Source organism: Theobroma umbraticum, unplaced genomic scaffold, assembly GCF_002168275.2.
Source record: "Theobroma umbraticum cultivar Fairchild unplaced genomic scaffold, ASM216827v3 scaffold_228.0, whole genome shotgun sequence".
Classification (NCBI taxonomy): domain Eukaryota; kingdom Viridiplantae; phylum Streptophyta; class Magnoliopsida; order Malvales; family Malvaceae; genus Theobroma; species Theobroma umbraticum.
In genome coordinates, this window is record NW_018397274.1 from 661,588 (window position 1) to 682,817 (window position 21,230).

Sequence of the window (21,230 nt, forward strand, 5' to 3'; positions counted from 1 at the left end):
GACTTAGACTGAAAAACTAGCACAGCAGCAAAGTCCACCATTGACTCCAAGAATCCTCCAATTGGCTGCTTCGCAACAAACTCCAATTTCATTCCTCCATTTGCTCGAAGCCTCGAACCTGATACTTGGCCGAGGCTCTGTAAGAACGTCAGCAAGGTGATTCTTAGAATGGCTATGAACCAGAATCATTTCGTTGTCTTGCTACACTTCCGTAGAAAACATTTCGCTTTTGTTACACGTGTAATATCACGGGCTTGCCCTTTTTGTGTAATATCACGGGCTTTCCCTTTTTTAAAAACTGTTTACTGCTCCTTTTCGCGGGTGGTTGGGACACAAAGCAGACAGCAAGAGATATTAACTCTGCTGGCAATTTGATTGATTACTGCTCCTTTTCTCGGGTGGGTCGAAATATAACAATATATAATGACTCCGTTGACACCTGCCCCATGCATTGGCCCCCACATTATAGGCCCTATGAAACAATGCCTTTGCCGGATTAACTAGATTCCTTGTTGTTTGATTGCTAATCCGGAAGCGGATATCTTAATGAAACACTTGATCCTAGTTATGAATAAATTATTGTATAAGAGTAGAAAATTAAGCAACTTCACCCCCGCCGACAAGAAAGCAATGACGATGTCTTTGCCTCTTCTTCTTTTAGTTGTCGTCTCCATCACCATATGCTCCTCCGTGGCAGCCTCCGATTCCGTCTATGAATCCTTTATTCAGTGCCTAACAAGCCATTCCAACCCATCAGATCATGTCTCCAACATAGTCTACTCTCAGTCCAGTTCTTCCTACAACTCTGTTTTGCAAGCATACATCCGTAATGCTCGTTTCAATACTTCTGCCACACCGAAACCGGTGATTATAATCACCCCTTTGCAAGAATCACATGTCTCAGCAGCCGTTATCTGTTCCAAGAAGATCGGTTTTCAACTCAAAATTCGAAGCGGCGGCCATGATTTTGAGGGCATATCTTATGTATCTGACAAACCTTTTTTCATTCTTGACATGTTCAATCTACGTTCAATATCTGTTAATATGGGAGATGAATCCGCTTGGGTTGAAGCCGGCGCCACGCTTGGAGAACTTTACTATAGGATTTGGGAAAAGAGCAAAGTCCACGGATTTCCTGCAGGGGTTTGTCCCACTGTCGGCGTTGGCGGTCACATAAGCGGTGCTGGTTATGGTAACATGGTGAGAAAGTATGGTCTCTCTGTGGATCATGTGGTGGATGCTAAGATAGTTGATGTTAACGGTAAGATTCTTGACAGAAAAGGCATGGGAGAGGATCTTTTCTGGGCTATCAGAGGCGGTGGAGGAGCCAGTTTTGGTGTTATTTTATCTTACAAGATCAAGCTTGTTCCCGTTCCTGAAACTGTTACGGTTTTTAAAGTTGAAAGAACTTTGGAACAGAACGCTACTGATGTTGTTTACAAGTGGCAATCTGTTGCTGCAACAACAGATAACAATTTGTTCATGAGGATGCTTGTGCAGCCAGTTACTTTAAACAAGCAAAAGACAATCAGAATTTCGATTTATGCACTATATTTGGGGGGTGCCGATGATCTTGTCTCTTTACTGGCTAAGGATCTCCCTGAATTGGGTCTTAAAAAAGAGAACTGTTTGGAGATGAGTTGGATTGACTCTGCTCTTTGGTGGGCGAGTTTCAACTACGGAACTTCACCGAATGTGCTGCTTAGTAGAAACTACCATGTTAAATTCATGAAGAGGAAGTCAGATTATGTGCAGACTCCAATTCCTAAAGATGGGTTGGAATGGCTTTGGAAAAGGATGATTGAATTGGCAGAACCCGGGTTGGTTTTCAATCCATATGGAGGGATAATGAATGAAATCAAGTCTACAGACACCCCATTTCCTCATCGAGCCGGAAATTTGTTTAAGATCCAGTATTCAATAAGCTGGAAGGAGACAGGAATGGATGCAGACAGAAAGTACAGAACTCTGGTTAAGAGGCTTCACAGTTACATGACTGGCTTTGTGTCCAAGAACCCAAGAAGTGCTTATTTGAACTATAGGGACCTTGACATTGGCATCAGCGAAACTTGGACATACCAAGAAGGTAAAGTTTATGGACAGAGTTATTTTAATGGTAATTTTGAGAGATTGGTAGATGTAAAAACTGCAGTTGATCCAGGGAATTTCTTCAGGAACGAACAGAGCATCCCCCCTCGTACAAGTAAGGCATAGTGCTCTTCTTTAGTTTCGCAATTGGAAGATATTTCCAATGCATAAGTTCCTTCAGATCCAATTGCCAACAATCAATCAAGCTCACACGCTTGAACTTTGCTTTTGCAAAAGTGGTCCTTGCTCTTTTTGCTGTCTTTACTTTGCCTTGTAGTACTGCACCAAATGGTCACTCACACGGGGTTCGTGGCTACAGGGTCCGAATCAGGTGAGGGTGAGAGAAGATTTCTGACGTCCACGCAAGCTATCAGCACACGGATAGGACTGCTTTTCTGCTTGCTGGTTCTTTAGGAATCAGGGGAAGTAGTTATAGGATTCGAAATATATTTTCCATTTGTTCCTTTTGGCTGTTGACATGAAAATGAAGCAACTCATTTACATGCAAAGTTGATAAATGGTAATCATTTACATTCATCATGTGGTTTCAGGATCTTCATAGTTCTATATTTATAAATGAATACACACAACTATACATAAACACATATATGATTTTAACTAGATGTCTAATCAACCTAGTGCATTAGCAGTCGGATGAAGTAAAATTTAAAATGTTTATCTATTTTAAGAAGTTTTCTTTTTTTTGTATTTTTTACTTTTCAAATAATTAGCAAAGAACATAATAGTTTTGTTTTTCAGGACTGCAATATATAGAAGGCCAATATTAAAAGTTCTAAATCTTCATTCACACACAGCTGCACAAATGAACCCACAGATACGGCCCCATAGGAAGATAAAATGAATTGACAAAAATCTACTATACTAAAAGAAATCGACCTAGTTGGCAGAAATTGATCAAAAGGTGATGTGGCTTGGTGGATGAGGTTTGCTTGCCACTTGCCAGTAACCATGACCACCACAGAAGTCAGCCTGGCTGCAAACACAGTAAAACTCTAAGAGCAACATCATCAACAGAATAGTTGAAAGGGCACTTAGCAGCAGCTGGTGGAGCTTCAGGCTTTGGTGGTGAGGCAGGTTTGGTGGTTTCAGGGTCAAGTTTACCAGTAGATGCCATGGTTTTTTAACTTGGGATGAGCCTTGTCAATATTCTCTGCCCATAAATGGCGACTCTCCTGGTTTGCAGCCAGCAGGCGCTGGAGGATAACGAAAGCTGAAGATATGGCTTATGATGAGTTCTGGTGGGCTTCGGTAGGCTACGCTATTAGCCTCCTGGCATTCAATTTAATGATCCAAATGCATTGGTAGAGTATAGAGTATGGTTGTAAAGAACTTGCCCGTCATGGTTAAGAAATTAATATACATCAATGCTTAACAAGGCAACCAAAAATTTAGTTTAAGGCAGCCCAAAGTTGGCTACCTATCAACCAGACCCATAGCATTTCGGACTCCTTTCACTTCTCAAACCTTGAGTCCAGCCTGCCTTGAGTGTAGGCTTTGAGTCCAAGTTTGCTCTGAGTAAATTATTTTATTAATGAATAATATATTTTTATATATTTTAGTAGTTTAATATATTTTAACATTTTTAAGTATTAATATTAAATAATATTTTACTTTTTATTAATAAAATAATAATTAAAACAAGCGAATCAAGCCAAGCTCAAGGAGTCAATAGTGTGAAAAGAAAGACTTGATAGAGCCGGCTTGATCCAACGGACACGTCCGGACATGCAAGTGTGTTAAATTCACCTTTTGGTACATAAAATTATTAAGATTATTTTTATTTATTTTAATTGTGCAATATTTTTTAAAATACTAAAATATTAATAAAAAATAATATTTTATTATTTTAATAAATAATATTTAAATAAACGAGCCAGGTCGAACTCATGCCAAATGGCTTGAAAAGGAAGGCCCAATGGCTCGAATCCGATCCACAAAAGTGATTTAAACCTACATTTTAATACATAAAAATAATTTTAAAAATTAACATTATAATTTCAATAAAATATTTATAAATCAAACACTGAAATAATAACTTTCTAATATTTTAGTTAACGGTTTCTCATTTCTATCACACACTATAATATTATTTTTCTAATAATTTGGTATATAATCAACCAAACACAAGGATACAAAAGAAATTATTTATATATTTTAGCATGACGTCTTTAACTAAAAATATAATACGCCAAGTCATTAATGTTCCTTCTGTAAGTATGAAATAATATATAAAAAAAGGATGACTTGATCTATAAACACACAAACACACATATATAAACAAAACCTAACATATTTTTTACTATTATATATGCATATGAAAAGTAAATAAAAAGAGTTAATAAACGACAATATGTAGGGATCACAAAACATGATGAACTTTTTTTTTTTTTGAACAAATGGTTATGCTAAAAAATCCAAAGGTAACTAATGAAACTTGAACATCAGATTAATAAAAACTTAAAGGTTAATTAAAGTTAATTAAAGGTATCATGAAAAAACTTATAAGATGTTTGAGTAAAATTTAGAGATAAAAAAAAAACTCAAAAAACTAATTGGAAAAATATATCTTGGGTAAGAGAAAGAAAGGGGAGACCGTGGAAACTATGTTGAACTTAATTAACAATTAAAAGATTTAAAATAAAAAATAAGTTTATATAACATTTAAATCAAAAAGAAAAAGACTTACAATAGTCTTTTAAGAAAATTATGCTCAATCATGTTTCTTAGATTTAAAATAATCAATTATTGACTCTAATATTGAAAAGCATCCATTTCTTCATAATTGAGTTTTTGGCATTTTGATTTACATTACTCTTGTTTATTAATTGAAACATGAAGGCTTAATGGCTCAAATGAAGAATTAACATTTGGATGATTTGTGTTTTTCCTTTTACAAAACTTGTCAACTATTTTCAACTTACTCATACTTTAATCAAACCTAAAAACAAATTAATGCAATCGACATCTAATATTTTTATTTTATTTCTATTTAAACTTATAATGTTAACTATAAAACTATAATGTATAAAATATTAATAGTTAAATGTGATATTCAAGATTAATAATTTTTTTCTTATATAATTTTTAAAAATTATATATTCAAGATAATTTTTTTTCAACTAAATATGGAATGTAAAGCACATAAAAAATTGTATACTCAAGATAGTTTTCTTTTATATAATCAGGATTAATAAAAAATAATATATTGATGAAATTTTCAGTAACAATGCAACACTAAAACTTATATTTGAAAATTATATGATAATTTATTAAATTTTAAAAATTAAAATTATAGAAAATAAAATCTACATAATGGAAAAAACAAACGTGGCAAATAAAAGATAGAACCCACATATGATATAACAAAAAAGAAAGAAAAAGAACATGGTTGATAGTTTATAAAAATTTAGAGAAGAAAATATATAGAAACTTAAAACGTATGAGCAAATAGAATAAAAATGAAAAAAAATATAAATATAAATATAAATTGAAAGAAAGAGATTAAAAAAATATTTTACCTTATCTTAATTTCACACAATGATGGTGAGTAATCTTTGTTCTTGTCCAAATAAATCCCTCTTAAAGAATGAAGTGTGTTTAAGTAGTGAAATACAAAGAATGAAATGTGTTTAGGTGGGAGCAGTGGGATGGCTTTAATTCTCTTCTTGCTGAGCAGGTCATTGATAAGGATTTCCCAGATAAACTCATTTAGAAATGGTCCTCTCACAGCGACTACTTCTCAAACTCTTTTTGTCACCAAGTGCTGCTTACTAACACCCTTACGCTGATCATTGGAAGATGACATGGTATGGTCTGACGCCTTATAAAATTGAGATCTGATGCTGGTAGCTTATGAGAGGACGCTTGGTTGTGCGAGATACTCTTGCAAAGAGAGGCATCATCAGTTCCAATGCTACCACATGTCTGTTGTGCCTACAAAAGCTTGAAACGGTACAACACCTTTTCTTCACTCGTGATAAAACTTGGTTAATCTGGTAATTATGGTGTTTATTGTGGGGTGTTGATTGGGTTTCACCCTTTAATCCCCTCGACTGTTTTCTTAGTTCAAGTTCTCTTGTAATATTTAAAATAGTGCTATTTGGAAAGTGGGTTGGTATGCTATCACTTAGGTTATCTGGATCGTTTAAGAATGATGTGTTTTTTAAGGGGAAAGAATGGGATAGTAGCCTTATTTTTTAGCTGATCAAAGTGAGAGTTGCTTGGTGGTCCAATGCTAAATGACCTTACCTTAACCCCTCTATAGGTGATCTAGCAAGATTTCCTACCATAGGCCATGCCCCTCGTAGAACCAGACATGCCAATAGTTCTATTACATGGACTAGGCCTCATCTTGAGGTCCTAAAGTTTAATATTGATACCACTTCAAGAGGTTGAGATTAAGTCGTCAAGACATTTGAAGTGAAGATATTAGGCTTACTTCATAATTAAGATTAAGCCGTCAAGCCCTTTAACGTGAAGATATCAAGTTTAGTTCATGATTTTTGAAAACGAAGTGAAAAAATTAATAAAAAAAATGTCAAAGATTGTAGCTAGTATCAAATATTTATATTTGTTTCATAATTTTTAAATTAAAAATTTTTGACAAGAAATTTATATGTACAAATATAACCGATGGGTCGGTGATAAATCGTAATTCGTCACTTCTTGATATGATTATGACAAAGTTATAATTGATTATTATCTAAGTTATACTTTCTTTTAATTTCCACTTTGTTCCAGCTTTTCTTTCTTGCTAGACGGACGGAGATCTGCCATTGTCGGCTACTTGATCAGCCTGTTGGCATTCAGTTTAATGATCCTAATGCATTAGTAGAGTATACATAGAGTATGGTTGTAAGGTGCCTGCATCATAGTTAAGAAATTAATTACACATCAATGCTCAACAAATCCACCAAAATTAGGTTTTATGCAGCCCAGATTTGGTTACCAATAGTGCCACGACACTGGACGGGTGGCACCAAATAATTGGTCACACCATCTTGATGATAGGTACCAATAGCTTTTGAGCCAAATCATCATACCTGTTGGCAAACATCTCTAAAATTGAGCAGCGTACCCATTTATTGAAATCCAAACAATGACCAGAGTCAAAGCGCGTTACATATATCACACGCATGCATGGATGACCACTCTTACAGGTTTCGTGAGGTGAACATGCACACTAGGGAAAAGGACATCCAACTGTATTAGGTAAAGGACCACTTGATCCCGGATTTATTCTTATTTCTCGACTCGTGCACATCATCCTTGTGCAAAGATCATGTTAATCTTCTCTGTATCGTTTTGGTTTTATCAATATCTTTAAAACAGAAGACATTGCATCTATTTCTCTTTTATTAAGTTGCTTTTTTTTTAAAAAAAAAAGAAGACAACAAGGTAGGCAAGGTATTGAGAATTGGTGGATGCTGCGTGATGAGTTAGGATCATTATGCTTTCCAAATATGTTGTATTGGAGATTTAAATTTGACTGAATTCCTCATGATTAGAGAAACTTTTGTTGTTATTCTGCTTTCAAATGGATAAATTCATACTTTTCAATTATTGAAAATGATTTTTCTAATGTCATCAATTCGGTTTTAATTCCTTACGTAACTCTGTGGAGGCTGAAAAAAAATTATTTGGTATATTGTTTCCGGCAATAAAAATCCGTTGGAAAATGAATAAAGATGGAGTAATGTCAAGTAGTTTAATAACATAATATTAATAGATTTGTCCGTTAATGATTTGGTAGATGATTTTGTCAAAATTGATGTTTATCGAACACAAATCTAAACGCATGATTTGTTGATAGTACTTAGCTAGAGCTTGGCTGGTTAACTTTAAAGTTTTACTTCTGATTTGGTGTATTTGAACGCTTTAATGTTTTCTTATTTTCGTAGAACTCAAACCTAACCAAAACTATTGTTGTCAACTGTACCATCCAACCCTTTGAGTTTGGTGAGTCTTCATTTTGTTGTCTGGAAAAGGATCAAGAGACGTGCATGTTTTTCATATGCTGTCTCAAGATTCAATGGAGCAGTCGACTTTTCATTTCTTCATTCTCTTTTCTGACAAGTTCTTCTTTTTTTTCCCTATGTTCAAATTATTTTTAAATATCTTTTTTTCCCCTATCATGTTTAATTTTCTTCCACTAATTTCTCACTTAATTTGGAAGTTTTAACAAGTATTTATGTTTAAGATATCATGCTAAACAAGAGAAAATGATAAAAATCATGAACAATGACTCGAAATTTGAATTTGATAACTTTTTATTACATTAACTGCTTATCAAAAAAGATATTCATATTTTTTAATCTTAATCTTATTTTTAAGTACAAATTAAATAGACATATATAATTAAACCTCTATAAATTAATACTCGTGAGACCATAAAAATTTATTAATTAATTGATATATTATTTAATTTATAAATTAATAATTTATTAGTTTATACATCAATCAAGCATTTTTGATGCTCAATTGACGTATAAATTAGTTGTTTAGCATCACCCTTGCTATTGGAGCTTGTATTGTTCAAAGATGCGCTCAAAGCAATACTCACATTGTATAATTTTCTTTTACAATATGAGAACATTACAACAGAGTTTCTTAATACATTAGAAAAAGTTAGAAATTATATCTAAAGAAATATCAATTTCAAAAGGAAAAAAGTAATATTTGAGTCATTTTGTATAAAGATCTATTAATTGAATCATGTGTATATATAATTTTAATTTATATATCAAGTGAGACTTATGTGTGTTTTTTTAAATATATTATTTGATAAATTTAACGAATTATTAATTTGTCATATTGATCTCAAATGGGAATAGACGAAAAATATTATTTAATTAAAATTATTAATTTATCGATTATTAATATATAAAAATTATATTATATATATAATTAAAAATGATACATACTTCACTCAATTGTAAATATATGTAATTTTTGGTGGTGGGTTTGAATTCTCGTTAATATTACAAATCAAAAACATAATATATAATTAAAATAATTTGATTTCACTCAAAAGTGGTCAAGTTATAATAATTATCTCTTAAGCCCATGGACATTGACTTTGGATGTGTAAGTGGGATTAGTCTCGGCTATTGTCTTACTTTTCTATTTTCTACACATAACTTTTCCCTTTATATTTTTCTTTTTTAGTTGAGGTTTGAAAATGAGTCGAGGAATAGGAACAAGTCTAAATAAAAGTCATTCTCACTAGAAGCTGACTGCAGGAGGCTTCACAGGAACACGTACCACAGGGCCAAAATATCTATAGCCCCAACGTCTTCTTTGTAACCACACAATGTTTTTGACCATGTGGCCTTTTGTAGGCACCATTTTCCTTTCACAATCTGATCAAATCATATTCATTTAATTACACAATTAACAACAAATCACCCATTCCGTGATTATGGTTAGAATCAAATTAATTATTCAAACATATCATGCTAATATCTGTATGATATTGGACTTTTTTTTTTTGGGTATTGCATATGAGAGACCGTAGTAGGTTTAAATTTTATAAGGGGAAGTAATTAATTCTACTTTATCCTATAAATCTTGCACTCTTTCATGGTATGTGGGTTTAATCTAATTTTAAGTTGATTTATTTATTAATTTTTTAAAAATGTAGTATATGATATATGTGAAAGTCATTTTATTGTAATGAAAATACGAGTTTATATTTGATTCATTACAAGTGTAAAAGCATTTATATATCATCATTTAATTATATAATGTGGTTTGACAACATTTGATTTATTGATAATGTATAGAATTTATAAATTGATAATACATTAAATATAAATCCTTAAAACTTTCATTTTAAATTGTAATTTTGTAACAAAATATTTCCCAAAAAAAAAAAGGAAATAAATCTAATCAATGGGGAAAAATAAAAACTTACTATAAAAATCCAAGCAATGTATGGACACCACCATACCTAGCAGGCCAGGATTTCTTCCTTAAAATTGAATAATCGAAAGTTAATTTTTCCTAATCCAGATTATTATGATGCATATGGAAAAGTATAGGGTGTGAATCACCGCACCATAATATCTCCCACTAAATTAGAAAAGTAAATTAATCTGTGTTCATAGTAAAATGCTGTGTGCTGCTGACTTGCCAAACATGAATTAAAAAATAATACTATGTTTCCTTTCCTGTCTGAATATTTTTCCTTAATGATCTGTCCTGTCATAGGTTTGGCATAATCTATTTTTTTATTTGGAAAAAAGGCCTGTGCCTAATTCAGACAAATAGGAATCATGCTTTAAATAATACCATAGATTTTTCCATGCCCTTGAACCTTATAAATCATGGACCAAAGCCTTATTCCTTGATCACAAAATCGAACAACCAAAAGCATAATGCTAATTTGGATGGCCCCAAGGCTGCTTCCGCTTTTACTTTTTCTTGTTTCCTTCAACTTTTCCTTGTCATTGGCAGCATCAGATCCTGCCTACCAACCCCTTTTCCAATGCTTAAGCCAATCAATCCCATCCGATGATGTTTCCAGCATACTCTTCTCTAATTCCAACCCTTCCTATGCATCAGTCTTGCAAGCATATATCCGCAACGCTCGTTTCAATACTTCTTCCACGCCCAAACCAGTCATCATTATCACTCCTTTGGAGGAATCCCATGTCTCTGCAGCGGTAATCTGTTCCCAAAAGGTTGGTTTCCGACTCAAAATCCGCAGCGGTGGCCACGACTACGAAGGCTTATCTTATATTTTCGATGAGCCGTTTTTCGTTCTTGACATGTTTAATCTGCGCTCGATATCTGTTGACATGGCAGACGAATCGGCCTGGGTTGGGACCGGCTCAACACTTGGTGAACTTTACTATAATATTTGGGAGAAGAGCAAGGTCCATGGATTTCCTGGTGGGGTTTGTCCCACTGTCGGCGTTGGTGGGCACTTCAGCGGTGCCGGTTACGGTACCTTGATAAGGAAATATGGTCTGACAGTGGACCATATTGTGGATGCAAAAATAGTTGATGTTAATGGAAGAATTCTAGACAGAAAAGGCATGGGAGAGGATCTTTTCTGGGCTATAACAGGCGGGGGAGCGGCCAGTTTTGGTGTGGTTTTAGCCTACAAGATTAAGCTTGTTCCTGTCCCTGAGACGGTTACTGTTTTCAGACTTGAAAGATTATTGGCAGACAATGCCACTGATGTTGCTTTGAAGTGGCAATCTGTTGCTCCAACAACAGATGATAATCTCTTCATGAGGATGCTTTTGCAACCGGTAACGAGGAACAAGCAAAAGACGCTCCGAGTAACGGTTATTGCATTGTATTTGGGGGATGCTAATAGCCTAGTGGCCTTGTTGGGCAAGGAATTCCCTGAACTGAGCCTGAAGAAAGAGAACTGTACGGAGACGACTTGGATTGACTCTGTTCTTTGGTGGGCTAATTTCGATTTCGGAACATCACCTACTGCTTTACTCGACAGAAACCTGAACGACGCTGATTTCCTGAAGAGGAAGTCAGATTACGTGCAGACTCCAATTCCTAGAGATGGGTTGGAATCGCTGTGGGAAAAGGTGATTGAATTGGGAAAAGTCGGCTTGGTTTTCAATGCATACGGAGGGAGAATGAACGAAATCAAGGCTGAGGAGACTCCATTCCCTCACCGTGCCGGGAATTTGTACAAGATCCAGTATTCAGTGAACTGGGACGAACCTGGAAACGAGGCAGATAAGAACTACACAACTCAATCAAAGATACTTCACGATTTCATGACTCAGTTCGTGTCCAAGAATCCAAGGAGTGCTTATTTGAATTATAGGGACATTGACATTGGTGTCGCTGAGAATTGGACCGTCGAGGAGGGCAAAGTTTATGGGGAGAGTTATTTTAATGACAACTATGAGAGACTGGTCGATGTGAAGACTGCCGTTGATCCCAAGAATTTCTTCAGGAACGAACAAAGCATCCCTCCTCGCACAAGTAAGACATAGAAGAAAAATGACATTGTCAATTATTACACCATAGCTTTTAGTGAGAATATAGCTGATGGGTTGACGATAGATCATAATTCATCATTTCTTGCTATAATTGTGACAAAGTTATAATTGGTTATTTTCTAGTTATACTTATCTTTTAATTTCCAGTTTGTTCGTTCGTTTCTTTCTTGCTTCATGGACGGTGATCTGCCATCGACATTGAAGGTGAAAATCAGACCCGTTAAAACTAAGACATTGCACCATTCTCTACCTTAATTAGCTATTACTAGTCTCCAGTCATCCCCTCCACCCAAGGCCTAAATGCCGGCCTGGCCCAGGTGAAATTGTAAAGAAGCTTCAATCTAGAATACCCAAAAAGTCAGATGACCATTCTAAAGTGATTTTGGATGAGCCAATCATTGAGTACGAAATGAATGTGAACCACTCATTTCCAGACAGAAATTTGTCCTCGCCTTAACTGTTTCTTTGTAACCTTTTGGACTTTGGGCTCCTTGCCATGTGGGGGTTGCTTGGCACTTGACTTGTTGCATCAAGTGATTGTTCATGCAGCCATTAGTTTTTCACTTGCCGTGACTCTGGATAAACAAAAGTCTTATTCCCGTTCACTTTACAAACTCCATCCTTGGTGTTGCTCCGAAAATGAATTAAATCATACACATTTTTAACAGTTACATCTCCTATACAGGCATAAATATATAGAATAAAAAATCTTTTATTGTTATTTAATATTCTATCTGCTTTTTTTCATAATTTTATTTCACATATCCAATAAAAAAACCCCACCATTACCTGCACATGAGACATGCATCTCTGTCCGAGAAAAGGGCATTCTATTTAATAGTTTCATGTCCGTACCAAATGGAATGGGTGGAGATTTTTTTTTATATAATTGAAGTGAGGATTCGAACCTTACTATTTAGGCAGAAGATAATATATTAACCAATAAACTAAATATTTAAGTATAAAACTTAAGACATAACAGTCAACAAAAGGAAAAACCTCATACAAGTATCCTCACCAATTTCTTCCTAGACTTTTCTAGGTGGAGATTATTGCCAAAGTGATAAATTTAAAGAAATCGCATGCAATGTGATGGGATTTATAATTTCTTTTAGTTAAATGGAAAATTCTTTATTAAATAAGTCTTTAAACTTCCTCACTTTATCTAAATAAGTTTTTCTTATCATTTGTACCCGAAACTCTTTGCATTTATCACATAACCTTAATGGTTATTAAGCCTATGATCAGTTAGTATTTCTTTTTTTTTTTTATAATTAAAGAAAAGAGAATTTGAATTTACTCTTTCGACAGAAGGATTATGCATTAACTAATGAGCCGAATACTCAGATCAATTAGTATTTTCTATAGACTTGAATATTGACACTGCTTTTCTTATGCTACAAAATTGGTTAAATGTGAAATTTGTTTTTTTTAAGAAGACATAATTGTTCCGATCAATTAACTTTGTCACATTAAAAAATTGATTCATCTGTCATTATTGCAAATGATATTAATTGATTATGAGCTCAATAATTGTTAAGGTCACGTGTGTCATGTGATTCACAACGTAATATAACATCTGGTTTAAACAAGTTCATATAATAGAAAATATTTGATATGAGGAAAGTATGAGCACATTTCTTACAATGTGTCCTATTAAACTACATTATAGTATTTATTTTACAACAAATCACTACAATATAATATTATAATACAATCACATTACAGTTCATAGATGTAATATGATTACAGTTCAAAACTAAAGTAATCAGATTGTATTACACTCTGCAATGTTATTAATGATATTTATACCCTTTAACTTTATTATTTTATTAAAGATATTTTGTAATATTATAATTTATTTTTTTATATAAATTTCAAAGAATGTCTCTTTGTTACTCTCACTAGCTATGGTGACCATCAATAAAATTTATATTGTCTTTTAAAGGAAAAAGAAATTAAATTAGAATATATAATATAAGAAATTATATTAAAAAATAAAAATAAAATATATAAGATTATAATAAGAAATAAAATAAAATATATGACATTAAAAATATATTTAAGACATGATATTATATAAAAATTAATAATAAAAAGTATAAATAGATTAAATTTATATTTTAATAAATTTGGATAATATTAAAAATTGATATTACATTTCTAATAGAGTACTTGTAAATTAAACGCTACAATATCATATTATCTGTATTTTAATAATTACTTTACTTATATATTAAACATTGTAATATTATCTTCTCTACAATCATATTACTTATAATTATATTACATTATAAAATACTAATCACTATCATAGTGTCAGTGGAGTGAAACATGGGCCCATCATCGAAGGTTGGACCTTTTAAGGGTCAGATTCCTCCTTGGAGCACCAGCCCATGGTCTGTAAATTGGGGCCGAATCTAACCTAAGCCAACGGCCTGTCAAGTTTTTGGGTTAAAGATAGGTTAATAAAAATAGTTTTAAATATTTATAAACAAATTTTATAAATTGTATAAATATTCTGAATAAATGTATAAACAACAAACTAAGATATAAGAATTAGAAATATTCATTATCATTTAAAAAATTATAAGAAAAAAGCAGATTTTACAAAGATTGCTTCTCCTTTTAGTTTTGTATATGTTTTATTATTTTTTATTTTAACTTTTTAAACTAATAATAATTTAGAAAAAATATAATAAAAATAAATTTTATTGCTTCTCCAAAGAAGTCTGCCTTCTAGTGTTGAAGCAGATGTCAAGAATCTCTTGGAAGGAAAGACCCATCATGAACTGGAGGCATTGCAATCCCAGATAGAGTCACAGATGCGTACTGGCATGGCAAAGGTTGTTGAGTATTGGGAGGCTGTTCTTAAACGCCTTCATATATTGAAAGCAAAGACCTGCTTAAAGGAAATACATGCTCAAATGCTGAGGACACAGTTACAAGGCCTTGAGCAACCTTCAGGACTGGAATCTGATCATGGTTTAGGACCTGGAGAGGAGGATAGTGATCATGAAGTTAAAGATGCTGAAATATATTCTCCACAACCCGTGGAAAAAGAGGCTGGATCATTTTCACCCCAACTGTTGCATGGTGATGAAAACCACGAAGAAGCTATTGACCCTGAAGAGGACAGGGCTATACTGGAGCAGCAAAGACGGATACGAGAAGATCACTCTAAGCTAAAAGCCATGAAAGCTATGGGAGCAATGGAGGAGGGAGATGCAGTATTTGGCTCTGGTGCCCAAGTAAACTTGGATTCACAGGTGTATTGGTGGCATGACAAATACCGACCTAGAAAACCAAAATATTTCAACCATGTTCACACTGGATATGAGTGGAACAAGTACAACCAGACCCATTACGATCACGACAATCCACCTCCCAAAATTGTGCTAGGAAATAAGTTTAATATCTTCTACCCAGACCTTGTCGACAAGACAAAGGCTCAGGAAATAAGTTTAATATCTTCTACCCAGACCTTGTCGACAAGACAAAGGCTCCTGCATATGCTATTGAGAAGGATGGAAATAGTTCTGAGACATGCATCATAAGGTTCCATTCTGGGCCACCCTACGAGGACATTGCTTTCCGGATTGTAGACAAAGATAAGAAAGGATTTAAAGCCACATTCGAACATGGAGTTTTGCATTTATATTTTAACTTTAAGTGCTATCGCTACAGTAGGTGATTGTCATGGAATCATTACTCTCTCTCTCATAAATGCGCTTATGAGGATGTGTAGCACATCCATTTTTAAAGAGCTCAGGATCTCCCATTTCTGTCCGATATGGGATAGAGGCACTTTCCTCGTGACATGATATCTATCTTGTGATGATAGTTGGCTTGAGTTGTACTATGTGAATATTGTGGCATCTTGTTATTTGTTACTCGAGATTCAAAAATTAATTAGTCATAGAGTTTTTCAACAAGAGGCTAGTAAATTGTTCTAAATTAGAATGCAGCAGCAGACCCCCTTGCAAAGGAGGGAGTGCAATTCACCTGAGATGCTTTTCATTAGGCCACTAGAGGAAATTAATTTAGTTAAATTATTTGGTAAATTTTTGTACTAGGTCAAATGTGCATTAATTTGTGCCTTATCCTAATTTAGAACATGTTTCTTGAAAGGCAGATTAGCATTATTGATATACCAGAGCAAAAGCAGAACAATTGGAAAATACATGTGAAGCAACATGTATGCAGGAACGTACATGTGAAGCAACTGTCAATACCCAGAAAATCCACAGCATAGCAGGAGGTTAGCACGAAAACCTTTAACAGATTTGCTGGAAATTAGACATTCCTGAAACCTGTACAAAAAGCCGTATACAAAAATACACAAAGACTACCAAGGGAGGCTGATGACAAAGTGCATATTCCACACACAGCAGCGCAGGACAAAGAGCAGATTACCGTTGTTTCAAAACACAAGGCTCATCTTCAGAATTCAACATTCCATATTTTCAAATGATCATGAAGCCTACTTTCTTAGCTCATAGCTCTCCATTCCATCATCCAAATTACATGAATAGTGCATGGTTATTGATACAGAGGTATATTATTAGGTTACTTGCACATTAAGTTAGGAAAGATTATTTTTATAATTATCTTTTACCTTACTTATGTTTTAAGAAAGTTTAGGTTAGATTATTTTTTTATTTATTTATTTAGAAATTGTAATAATCTCACGTGAGAAAGTTAGAAGACTCTCTTCTTTAGGAATAATTATATAAAGTCGTCTTAGCTTAATTGTTAGACACATTCAAGTTGAGAATTAATAAAGAATATTTTTATTAGTAATCAGACATGCTTATTTTCTTTAGATTTTTTTCAAAAGAGTAAGAAATTTTATTTATTTATGCTTTGGCCAATCAAAGCAGGATTTTGGCCATTATTCACCTTAGTGGGGTTTTTAACCTCGTCAAGTTTGGTGTTCATCATAATAGGGTTCTAACATCGCCATAATTGGTGTATTCACAATGCCCTAACGTTGGTTTGGTATCAAAGTGAGAGAATCATTGTTCGGGTTCATTGTCGGGTTTTGACTTTCCTTTTTAAGTAATTTTGTTTGTTATTGTTCTATCATTATTTTTTTTTACATCACCATGTCCTCGCCATATTACCATTGTTGTAATTGCTGCTCTTATTTGAACCAACAAAATGCATTCAAGACATCAAAATCGTCAAAGAGATATTCACCAGATCGAGGTAGAAGAATTACGTTGTCAAGTTCAAGAATTACAAAAGTAACTTGCAAGATGTAAAAGCTACCTTAAAAGCTAACAATGTAACATACTCTTTTGCTTCCAATCAATATTGTCGTAAAACAAGAATTTGGGGAAAGTGATCAAGTACTTGTATACTTGAGGCAAGAAAGATTTTTTAAAAGTGCTTATCACAAGCTCAAGTTTATAAGTTTGGACCTTATAAGGTGCTAAAGAAATCAATTCAAATGCCTACTTAATTGAGTTGTCATGTGAGTTACAAATCAATCCTATTTTCAATGTTTCAGACTTGTATTCATTTGATGGATTTGATGGGACTGCATCTACTATAGATGCTCAAGTTCAACACCTTCCAATTGCTAAAGTTGGAGTTATTAAAAAAGTGTTAGATGTGAAAGAGGTTCGATCTAAACAAGAGAACTTATGCAAGCAATTTTTTTTCTCTAATCTAGAATAATCCCGCATGGAAAAGTTAGAAGACTTTCTTCTTTAGGAATAGTTATACAAAGCCTTTTTGACTTAATTGTTAAACACATTCAAGTTGAGAATTAATAAAGAATTTTTTTTAGTAAGTAGGAGTACTTATTTTCTATAAGTTCTATTCAAAAGAGTAAGAGATTTTAGTATCTTTGATTTGACCAACCTAATTGGGATTTTGGCCATTATTCATCTTTGTAGGGTTTCTAACCTCGCCAAGATTGGTGTTCACCTTAATAGAGTTTCTAACCTCGGCACAATTGGTGTCTTCATAACGCCTCGACGTCAATTATAAGGTATTTAGATCAAAATTTGGATCAGGGTGAAGTTTCAAGAAACTAGAATTGTCAACAAGAGCCACTAAAATTTTGTTCTTTAGGCAACTACCAACCAAGTACTAAATCTATAACGTTCAACCTGCAATATTATACAAGGACAGTGCAATATTAATGGATTCTTGCTTTTCCATAGTTGAAAACAAATTAAAAGATGTGATATAGGAGTATATTATTATATTATTATTATCTAGGTCTTACATAAGAATTATTGGATAAAATAAGAATTTTAATTTATATAGGAAAATAGAATAAGATTTTTAGTTTATTTAAGAATTGTAATAATCTCACATGAGAAACTAAGAAGGCTCTTTTAATAGTTATATAAAACTCTATAGAGTTAATAGAAAGGCACATTCAAGTTGAGAATAAATATAAAACTTTATTGGGTTAATTGTTAGGCACATTTAAGATGAGAATATTTTGACTTTGGTGGAATTTTTAATCTTGTCAAAATTGTTGTGACCTTAAAATGATAAATCTTGCAAACTATTTCAAACTATTACATTTGTGATCATTGTTGTTTATGGTAAAATTTTCAAACTATTTCATTTGTGCTCATTATTGTTTATGCATTTGGGCAAGGAACCTTGAAATTTCAAAGATTTTGAAATGGAATTATTTTTAATATGCATGTCAACTTAAAATGACAATATTTATAATTGTATTGTTGGGATAAGTGTGCGTTTTAACTTCAAATTTTGAGTATTGAAATTTGATTATGTAATTATAAAAGAAAAATAATGATCTTAGAGTTAATAAAAATATATGGAAAAGGATATACAGTAGGTGTGTCATTAGATTTTTAAAAATGAATACATATTATTATTTATATGAAAATATCAAGAAATATATAAAAAATAAGATTTGTAATAAGAGTTAAAGAAAATAAAAATTGCATACAAATAGGAGACCATAATAAATGTCATCGAAAAATTTCATGAAGGTCAGAGTTTGAAATGAAATATTTAAATCAATGAAATCCTTCGTCCGAATTCCAAAAATTATAATAATAATTTTTATTTTTATTTTACCAATCAAATAATTTAATTTTAAAATTTTGAAATTCTCTTATATTATTAGCAGCTTAGATTTTACATTCTTGTAAATTCCATGTCCTTAAGCACGTTCTACAAAGCTTTCATGCATGGCACCCAAAGCCTCCACCATGAAAGGATACTCAGTATAATTTGAACTTATCACCATAAATATTGATAAAGTAAAATTTCAACATTTAAGAGCTCACATGTAATGGATAAAATGCAATTGACTTTTTATAAAAATACGGGTACATTTTAAATTCAATGAAATAAACATTGATAGACTTGCATAAAATTGTAGGCTTGAGGCTTACGAAACCTAATTTGATTAGATTATTACATTAATAAATAATATATTTTTATTTAATTTTAATTTATAGTATGTTTTAAAATATTAATATATAAATATTTTATATTTTTCCAAAGTCAGAGTTGAACCATTTCATTAGCTATGCACATGGTACATCCAAGAGGAGGACAATAAACCTCCAACCACCAAAAGAAGAGTCTGCAGATACGAAAAACACAATCTGCAGCAGCTAGATCACTCTGTGAACCCCAGAAAACAAAATATACAGCCACCCTACAAGCACAAGAGGTTTGATAAACCTCAGACAAACCAGAAGAGGGTCTAGCCGAACAAGGAAGCACAATACCACCCCTGTACAGCAAGTCAATTCACTCACAAAAATAAAAAGCCCAGAACCCCTGTACATTGTGTATATGAAAATCTTGTGTCCCATGCAACCAAGCAATTCCCCATTGTCATAACATGAAAGCCTGCTTCATCAGAAAAGGATATTCAATGCACCAACACCTAACACGAATGAAAGATAATCCATCAGCGACAAGCACAAACAATCCAGTGACAAACCGAACAGAGAGTAAAACAACCAATAGATGATGCGCAGCAATCCGAATAATCCAACTCAACAAAGCAGCCCAACATAACACAAACACAATCAGTAAGCAGACAAGAAAGCGGAAAGAAATAGAACATGGTCATTATCAGCTTCAGGCGCCACCCCAGATAAAGTCAATTTCTCTGTTCATCCCTGTTTTAGTAACGGAATCTGCAACCCCGTTCGCTGACTTGGTAATTTTAACAATGTCACAGTATTTAATCATAGATTTAAACGCAAAATCTGGATAATGTGGACGTGTTTAAACCGCATTTTACAAGCTTTCCAAAGTCGCTTTCAAGGATAAGTTTTGGTGAACCCCATCGAGAAGCCACCAACATTCGAAGAGCTTTGCACATAGATTGGACTGTTATAATATTGAAAAGTCAAATAAATGTAGGACAGATGTAGGTTGGACAGATTAAATATTGAAGAGTCAAATAAATCTAGTATAGATGTAGGTTGGACAGGTTATAATATTGAACAGCCAAGTTAGGGTAGGGTTACGTTGCCCTGTTGCATATATATATATTTATATATAAAAGAAGAATATATTTTCTTTTCACTTAATGCCATTTATTATAGTAAAAACAATTTAAAATATTATACAAAAAATTATGAATTATGTGATTATTATGAGTAATTATGTATACAACGGGTTATTATATAAGAATTAGAATATTCGTTATCATTGAAAAAGATTACAAAAAAAATTAAGTTCACAAAAATTGTTTTCACCTTTTAATTTTTATGAAATGTATATAGTTTTGCTTTTTAATTTAATTTTTTAATAAAAGTAATAAGAAAATCAATAATTAATATGTAAAAATTAAATTAGATATGACTTTAAAATCATTTTAAAAATTATATTTAATTGACCTGAGTTATTAAAAAACTTGACAAATTAATCTTATTTTTGCTGAATCAAATGTTTAAATAATCCAATTAAATGAATCCACTTGGGTCGAGGGCTGAGTAACTGATCTCATTGCTCAGCTGATGTGGGTCTCGTAACTATGATAGCTATGGATAACCTTCGTCATTTATTTTTTGTTCTAAGAGTCTAAGACATAGTTTAGTAGCTTAATTATTAAGTATATTAAGAACATGAAAGAGAAAATAACCTCATAGATGACAGTTACATCTACTAGTACTTCGT

At 32.9% G+C, this 21,230-nt stretch overlaps 2 protein-coding genes, 1 non-coding gene and 1 pseudogene across 5 annotated transcripts; 3 read left to right on the plus strand and 1 right to left on the minus strand.

The window, feature by feature from the left end:
* Positions 1 to 75: 75 nt before the first annotated feature.
* On the plus strand, positions 76 to 2,628 carry LOC110427063 (berberine bridge enzyme-like 21). Of its 3 annotated transcripts, none has more exons than XM_021442447.2 (2): positions 76 to 2,086; positions 2,175 to 2,628. In XM_021442447.2, exons 1-2 carry the CDS (start codon positions 547 to 549, stop codon positions 2,225 to 2,227), a joined length of 1,593 nt encoding a protein of 530 aa, XP_021298122.1. In that variant the 5' UTR covers positions 76 to 546; the 3' UTR covers positions 2,228 to 2,628. The 3 variants fall into 3 exon arrangements, with proteins under 3 accessions (XP_021298122.1, XP_021298121.1, XP_089641540.1); XM_021442446.2 differs by having other exon boundaries at positions 2,408 to 2,628; XM_089785414.1 differs by having other exon boundaries at positions 76 to 2,628.
* Positions 2,629 to 7,339: 4,711 nt separating this feature from the next.
* LOC149526408 (U6 spliceosomal RNA) lies at positions 7,340 to 7,445 on the minus strand. The gene has a single exon (XR_016352044.1). It is a non-coding gene; the product is annotated as a U6 spliceosomal RNA (small nuclear RNA).
* A 2,994-nt stretch (positions 7,446 to 10,439) lies between these two features.
* Positions 10,440 to 12,235, plus strand: LOC110427120 (berberine bridge enzyme-like 21). Its single transcript, XM_021442535.2, has one exon. It carries the CDS (start codon positions 10,488 to 10,490, stop codon positions 12,081 to 12,083), a length of 1,596 nt encoding a protein of 531 aa, XP_021298210.1. The 5' UTR covers positions 10,440 to 10,487; the 3' UTR covers positions 12,084 to 12,235.
* A 2,618-nt stretch (positions 12,236 to 14,853) lies between these two features.
* On the plus strand, positions 14,854 to 15,982 carry LOC110427312 (splicing factor Cactin pseudogene; annotated as a pseudogene).
* Positions 15,983 to 21,230: the final 5,248 nt, after the last annotated feature.

What these genes read in the sequence shown, in the direction of transcription:
- LOC110427063 (XM_089785414.1), top strand. Translation starts at nt 547, where the DNA reads ATGAAACACTTGATCCTAGTTATGAATAAATTATTGTATAAGAGTAGA.
- LOC110427120 (XM_021442535.2), top strand. Translation starts at nt 10,488, where the DNA reads ATGCTAATTTGGATGGCCCCAAGGCTGCTTCCGCTTTTACTTTTTCTT.